The sequence below is a fragment of the Zonotrichia leucophrys genome, chromosome 3 (assembly GCF_028769735.1).
Source record: "Zonotrichia leucophrys gambelii isolate GWCS_2022_RI chromosome 3, RI_Zleu_2.0, whole genome shotgun sequence".
Classification (NCBI taxonomy): domain Eukaryota; kingdom Metazoa; phylum Chordata; class Aves; order Passeriformes; family Passerellidae; genus Zonotrichia; species Zonotrichia leucophrys.
Window position 1 is genome coordinate 23,523,215 of NC_088172.1, and position 7,661 is coordinate 23,530,875.

A 7,661-nucleotide genomic window follows, 5' to 3' on the forward strand; every position below is an offset into this window, starting at 1 on the left:
GTAAACTCCATTTGGGATTCACAGCCCCAGCAGATCACCATCTAACTCAAACACAGCTTTTCTAGAGTGGATCCCTCCTTTCAAGACCCAGCTGTTGAAAAGCACTAAGACTTTACTTCAAAGTTTTTTGTTTATACACTCAAGGATGTAGAAGACCTCAATTCAGTGTCCTTCTGTGTCTTTTGGAGACAGGTGAGGTTTTTATTGGAGATGGAGATCAACGTATCTACAAAGCTAGGAAATACTGCTGAGGAAGAGACATTTAAAATCCCTTATTGAATCTGTTCCATTTTATCTGCTATCATGAGATTCATTGGACCAAAACAAGGCTAAAATACATTCTACATTAAGAACATGATATTACAATGGATATGGAAAAAGAGATCATTCTAGGTTCCCATTTTTAGAAACTCATCTCAGTTATTACTTTTTCATGGGAAACAAGGCCAACCTCAAACTCCAGCAAATTTGCCAATTAATTTCTGATAATCTGTCTTTTCACAGATTATCCTTATTTCACAGTGCAGAAAAATTACCTTCTACTACGACAAAATTGCCAGGTTAATATTACTTTCTCCGTTGTAAAGTTTTTCCATGAAGCTGACACCATGTGCTGTCATGGAAAGACACATTATGGTGGGCTGAAGATCTGAGTCACTGCCTTTGAGATACACAAACCAGTAACAAATCACCTCTGTCTTGTCTCACTCTCCAAAGGATCCAGCTGAGCAGCTACCAGCTTTCTGTATGTATGTTTGGAAAGGAAATTACTGGCTCTTTCACAAGCAACCTAAATTCAGGTTTCCCAATTAAAAGCAAAAATATTTCACCAGTCTTAAACAATTGGCTCTCCCTCACTTACACATACAAATTCTAAGCAGGCCCAACAGCCTCTAAATTCATGATGTAATTATTTTGGTTTGTCAGCAAGTAGGCCCATACTTAATGTTATTGCACTATCACATCATAAATCCAAACTCATGATGAAAAGAAGTCATGCTTCACTCACTGATGGTTTCTCTTATGGTTTATGATACCTACTTAGGAAAAAAAAAAAAAACAAAAACCCAAAGCAAACCAACAAAAAACTTCGCTCTTAAACTCAGTGTTTTTTAGGTAAGCTTAGGTAGAGGAAATGACAGATAAATTTAAGTCTTTCTGAAATGTAGAAAATGGGAATCTTTTTCTGACAAACACACATGCCCATGCAAGAGAAGAAAGTCATCCAAGACAGCCAAAAAGACTTCACTAAGGGCAAATTGTGTCTGACCCATCCAGTGGCCTTTTATGATGGAGTGACTGCAACAGTCAACAGGGGAATGGACAGATGCCATCTGCATAGGCTTGTGCAAGGCCTGTGACCATCCCACACATCGTCATCACTGAACTGGAGAGACATGAAGTGTGGACTGTTCTGTGGGTAAGAAACTGGCTGGATGGACACAAGCAGAGGATTGTAGTCAATTGCTTACATCCAAGTGGAAGCCAGTGACAAGTGGTGCCCCTCACAGCCCGTCTTGACACTGGTGCCCTTTAGTGCTTTAACAATTACACTGCGAGATCCAGTGCAACCTCAGCAAATTTGCCGATTACACAAAGCTGAGTGATGCAGGTGACACAAAGAAGGAAGGAGTGTCATCTAGAGATGTTCAGCCTGGAGAAAACTCCAAGGGGACCTGCTTGCAGCTTTTCAGTATTTAAAGGGTATTTACAAAAAAGAGGAGGAACGGCTTTCTACGAGGACATGTAGTGATAGAACAAAGGAGATCAGCTTTCAACTAGAAGAGGACAGGTTTAGATTAGCTGTTAGGAGGAAAGTCTACCTCACAAAATGGCGAGGCCCTGGTTGCCCAGAGAAGCTGTGGATGCTGCAATCTGGCAGTGTTCAAGGCCAGGCAGGACTGGATCTTTGGCCACCCAGTCTAGTGGGTGGAATTCTGACCATGGCCAGTAGGTCAGAACTAGATGATCTTCAGGGTCACCTTCAACCCATGTGTTTTTGTGGTATACGGAAACCACATTTTTGTGTTTGTGAAAATTTATCTCGCCTGTTTTTTATTGTAGTTCCAGGAGTCAGGGAAGGTTTTAAACTCACAATTTTGAGATACTCATCCTTCAAAAAAATACTGATACAATTTTTGAATTTGGAGTTGTTTATGCTTTCATAAAGCAATACTTCTAGAACACAAAAAAAATGCCATCATGCTTTTGAAACCAAGTATTATCCATCTTTTTACCAACATTACACAAAAGATAGGCAAAATAGCAAACTATTTAGAGAAAATTAGCCTTGGATGTACTAAATAAGGCACAGTGTTTTTTTCCACTGCAAGACTTGTTGCTCAGCTGCTCTGAACCTCCTCACTTACTGTGAATCAAATTCATCCACTTCACACTGTGAAATGAAGGTTACTTGATAACAGGTGTTATCTGCATATGAAGTATTACAGCTTCAAGTGTGTGATACTAAAACAATTGTGCACTGATTTGTTGCAGAACAGTTATCACCGGGAAAGTCAGGAGCACATCATTTGAGTGGTCATCATTAAGGCCATGTGTGAAAACTGCACGTCTCCCCAGCAAACTGCAGGAGCAAGGCTGAATTTTTATAAACCAGCCTGGCAGGACAACATCCTGTGTATATGAAATCAAAAAGGTCCTGGTTCCTTGGTCCTGGTGACAGCTGCCACAGCCCACCTGGCAGGCATTTGGACAGACTCCTTTCACTCCTTCCCAAAAAGCACACAATATCTACCAGAGCACTCGAGATTTCTCCATACAGTTGACACCACCCAAAACTGCATCAAGAGTCGCAGGAGAACGGTCAGAACTCATGACCACAAACCTGCATCTATTAAGTTTGCTATTATAAAATAGCCTAGCTGCCAGCAGCTGTGGCTGGATGGAGCAGAGTGGGTAAAGGAATGCCAAAGAGGTATGGGAAATGTAAAGAAATGGATCCAACACTAACACTTCACTGCCCTTTCAGCAGAGGTTCACTTTGTCCCTATTTAGACTTGCAAACTGTGCATAACATGCACCTGCTCTCTTCGTCAAGTCCCCATCTCCACTCTTGTAAATTACTTTAATTCAAGTAATTAAAATCAGTTCCATAAATACTTCCTTGGCTTATAAACTTACTAGTGTTCTGCAATTCTGTACCCAAATGTTTTTCACATTAGTATAAGATCAGTTTTGTAGATCACCTTTCATGTCTTAAATGACAGCTATTTTGGACAGAAAATATTTGGACATCTCCACACAAAGATACAACTTTTACTAAATATGGACAATCTCCACTGTGTCCACACCCCTTCTCCAATTAACCTTATTCAATTCAACCTTAATTATTCAATTAACATTATTCAATTCAACCTTATTCATCAACCTAATTCAATTATTAGTATTGAATAATAAAAACAGGCTACTTGAAGCAAAACTAAAGTCTTCTTAATTTTTACCTATTTGTAATTTTCAGTTATTAATTTTTAAAAAGCATTAAAAAGGGAACAAATTGCGCATAACATTACTACGTTTCTTCCCTGTCTTCCTGTTCTATAAAGAAGCATAAAACAATCAAATTTTCATTCAGTTTTAAAAAATGTATTTATCTAGAAGCCTTAAAAACATGAAGTATAAATAGAAAGAAATGCAGAGATAATTTTTAATTATTTACACAAATTAAACTTGGAAAATTTGCCAAACTGGGAATTTTAACAAGACAAAAAGAAGGAAAAAGTCTGATTAAAAATGAATACAAATCAACTCAATTTAAGATACAGTAAGTGGATAGTTTTATTTATAAAATGCCACTGGCACACAGTACACACAGGAAGTATGAAACTTGATTTATAAAGAAGTGAAGTGCTTCACAGAAGCATGGATTCCTGAGTTATTCTGAATAAAATCTCTCATTTACTGTAATTCACAACACAGCTCCAATTGGCTTAAGCAGCAGAATAACTGACACTTGATAAGCACAGAATAAAGACATAGTAAAAAAATAGGCAAATGGAAACTGGAAGATTGTGTCTCATCAATACTAACAGCCTTGGTCATGGAGGAAAACAATCGTACACTGAAGGGCACAAGGACTTGTTAAGACTGATTTCATAATTTCACAGCCAATTCAAATGTACTGTAGATACCTGCTTTCACCTCAATGCCCACAGCCACAATCACAAAGTCCCTTTGACACCAGACACAAAAATATTTCTGTTCCTGCATACCCTTACAGAAGGACTGATTATCCAGACGGGCATTATTGCAACCGAAGAAAGAAAAAGTTTGGCACTTTCACTTCTTTTTCTCTTTTTCTACTTTCCTTCTCTGCTGTAGCATCTTTAGTTCAGTCATTACATTCAAAGTTCTGTAAACCCAGGAGACCTGAAAAGCAAGTAAATTATTAAATTCAACTAATTGATATGCTTTACTTACTCATTTACTGAAAGCATCTATATCAATGAACATATACATACCACAATTATAATAGTATTCACCAGCAGTGGTGCTGAAAATACAAGTGAAATGAACATTCCTCTTGAATCAAAGTATTGGTATTTAGAAAAGAGCCTGAAAGAAATAAAAAGAAAATGAAAGACAAAGTTTTATTTAGTGTAGTTCACACATTCAACTTTCCCAGCAACTATTCTACAGGGACACATCATCCCACATCTTGGGATCACCAAGCACAGGCCAGCATTCTACTGCATTAAGTCAGAAGAAAAGAGGCAGTTGATACTTCTTCAGTTATAAATATTAATATCAGTCTTTCTCTTCTTTACAGTTTTACTGTGTAAAAGCTAACTAACATGACTGACTACAAGAGTGCATCACAAATCATGCTTATTCTGAAGCAACTGAAATGACTTTAGGTATTTTGCTTACTTGTATCAGAAAATATGACAAAAATAATAAATGTAGAAAAGCTGTAATTAGGTCATGTACGCCTGAAGCATGACTACAATTAGATGCCAGCATAAAGTGGTGTTAAACATGCAACTTTCAGTGATATCAGGGAAAGACTAAGTCAATGCTCAAAATATCAAATAAATCATCAGTTTAATTCTGGTATACACATTTAGTAAAACAGGCAAATGTTAATGTTTGTAATACATAGAAGTAAGTATATGAAGCAGCAGTTGTATTTTTGGGAAGTGATTCTTCAACTATTAAACATGAATACCAAATCCCCTCCAAACAAAGAAACAAAACCCACCAAAAAAACCCCAAAAAATCCACAATAGTTCACATTTTTTTCCCCTTACCCACAGCACTCTGCTTTTCTCTCAGTTCTTTGATGAGTTAGTTTAGAAGCATCCATATAAACAGATTTTAAGCAGTACAATAAATGCATGCTATCATTATTATTTCTTAAAAGTATGTGATAACTATGTTATGTATAGTTTTATTCAAAAAATGAAAGTGAAAACATTTACCTCCAATTCATGGCTGCTAATTCATTGATATATTCAGCACAGTACACTAAGCCCACTATAAATAAAAGAAAAAAATTAGACTTGGTATTTCTTTAAAAATAAATTGCTCATTAACACATGATCTAATCCAAATCCATGTAGTCTTAAACCAAAGCTGGTATGTGTTCTCTGCCAGTCAGCCATGAGTGCTTTGGCTAGGCAAGGTCCCTGCGGACTCTCAGGCTGATAAACCCTGGGATAACAAAGTTGTTACTGCAATGTGCAAACCAGTCTTGCTCTTCCTCTTGCCATTATCACGGCTGGCAGCAGGGCACATAGTGAACTTGCTCCAGAAACTAAAGCTGACAGTATTCACCGAACTGCACCATCAAAACAAGGCAGAGTACAAAGCAACTGCTGGCTCTCATTCGATTTCTTTTGTGCTTTTCCAGCACAAAACACTTCATCGGGAAGCTGTGATACACACGGCAGTGACCACGCAGTAACCTTGCTCATCCCACTTCCTCACCAAGGCCAGAGCTTTAAGTCACTACTTCATACATTCTCTTGGAAATAAAAGCAATACATCTTTTTAGGTCATAGCAGATTATCATCGACAGACACACGCACTGCTGGCGGGGAAATACGAGCTTGCAGGCACTGCTGTGGCAGCGCACGGGCACTCACCCATGCAGAGGAAATGGCCGACCTGCACCCGGCGGTGCTGCAGGGACGCGCAGGTGAGCAGAAAGCAGAGCAGGTGGAAGGCGGCCAGCCCCAGCAGCCAGGGCTCGGACCAGTCCGTGCTCTGTGGGCACAGGGAAAGCGGGTCAGGCAGCGGCGGGACAACGGGCGGCCACAGCGACCGAGAACGGCCGGCGTCGCTCACGGACCGCGCCCCGCAGCCTTCCGTACCAGGCTCGGCAAGGAGCGCGCCCCCAGCAAAGGCCTCCCCCCTCCCCGCCGGACAGCCCCGCTCCCCCGGGCGGCCCCGCTCCCCTCACCGCCAGCACGGCCGACAGCCCCGGCGGGCCGCGCACCGGCGGCTCCATGGCGGCGGCAGCGCCGGTTCTCGCGAGACTCGGGCGGCCGCCGCTTCCCCTGCCGGCGACGGCGGAAGGGGGCAGCGGTGCTCGATGCGGCTCCGCCTTCCCCGAGGCGAGGGGAGCGGCAATGGTCCCGCGGTTCGGAGCCCCAGCTGAGGTGGCTCCGCACACCCCGGGGCTCCTTCTCCTGAGGGTGCTCGGGTCGCGTGTTGAGCGGTTGGCGTGGGGCGGCCGCCACTGTCCCCGTCCGCTCTGTGGGTCCCGCTGGGCTCGGCGCTCTGGGTCCGTGGCCCAGAACTGGTGTTAGCTTTGGTCTCCTGTCAGCAACACCCAGGGTTGGCTTTAGCCATGGAAGTGCAAGGAATAAAGAGGTTTAAGCCGAGCTGGGAGTTCTTTAAACATAAACACAGCTGAACTCTGCAGGCAGGAACTTAATTCAAATGAAAACCACTTTTTCTCTCCCAAGTAAAGCCCACCGTGACCCCCGCCCACCTCGAGTGGCAGCGGGGCCCCCTCCTGGTACCGCCGCTACAGCAGAGCTCAAGGACACATTTTTTAACTTTGGAAGTTGAAATAAATTTAAAATATTACAATGAAAAGGGAACAAGAGGCAGGTTAAACTTCTAATTTATAATTCCATTTGCTAAACGGATCTAAACGCACCTAGGTCTGGAAGAACCAACTATTCTTAAGACTTACCACTTAAAGAGCATTTCAAATTCAGATTCCTAACAAAGCCAAATCTAATTTAAAGAATTACATCTGTTGAACAAACATTGTTTTAGTATATATCTCTACATTCTGCTTTCATTGATTTTTTTTTCTGACATTTTAGCTTATCAGATGTGAAGCTTTTTTTTTTTTTTCCAAATGTTTTGAATTGCATGTATAAGTAAGTATTTCAGATGGTCTTTTAATTTAGTTTACCATATAGCCAGATATGGTACTGGGTCATCAGTGTGACCTGGTCTCTCTTCACTGTCAAACTTCTGCAATTTAATATGTGATACCTGAAACTGAAGATTTTTTCATTTTTAGTTTTTTCGCTTTTTGTTAGTCTTTTTCGCTTTTGTTAGTCTTTTTCTCAACAAAAATAGTATCTGGAGGCTAATCAAGGATTTCACTTGAAGTGTTGTACAATTAAGTAAGGTCATTGAAAGGTGGTAATTACCATTAGTGTCTTAAAATTAAGACTAGG

General features: G+C 40.9%; 1 protein-coding gene across 1 annotated transcript; it reads right to left on the reverse strand.

Annotated features, from left to right (window-relative positions):
- Nucleotides 1-2,140: 2,140 nt before the first annotated feature.
- On the reverse strand, nucleotides 2,141-6,900 carry TMEM18 (transmembrane protein 18). Its single transcript, XM_064710127.1, has 5 exons — nucleotides 6,422-6,900; nucleotides 6,105-6,225; nucleotides 5,439-5,493; nucleotides 4,479-4,572; nucleotides 2,141-4,386 (listed from the first exon to the last, which is right to left on the reverse strand). The coding sequence occupies exons 1-5, from the start codon at nucleotides 6,467-6,469 to the stop codon at nucleotides 4,297-4,299; spliced, it is 408 nt and encodes a 135-aa protein (XP_064566197.1). The 5' UTR covers nucleotides 6,470-6,900; the 3' UTR covers nucleotides 2,141-4,296.
- Nucleotides 6,901-7,661: the final 761 nt, after the last annotated feature.

Coding starts and splice junctions, on each gene's coding strand:
- TMEM18 (XM_064710127.1), bottom strand. CDS start 6,469: ATGGAGCCGCCGGTGCGCGGCCCGCCGGGGCTGTCGGCCGTGCTGGCG. Junction 5,494..6,104: donor CGGCCATTTCCTCTGCATGG/GTGAGTGCCCGT, acceptor TTTTATTTATAG/TGGGCTTAGTGTACTGTGCT. Junction 4,387..4,478: donor TGAATACTATTATAATTGTG/GTATGTATATGT, acceptor CTTGCTTTTCAG/GTCTCCTGGGTTTACAGAAC.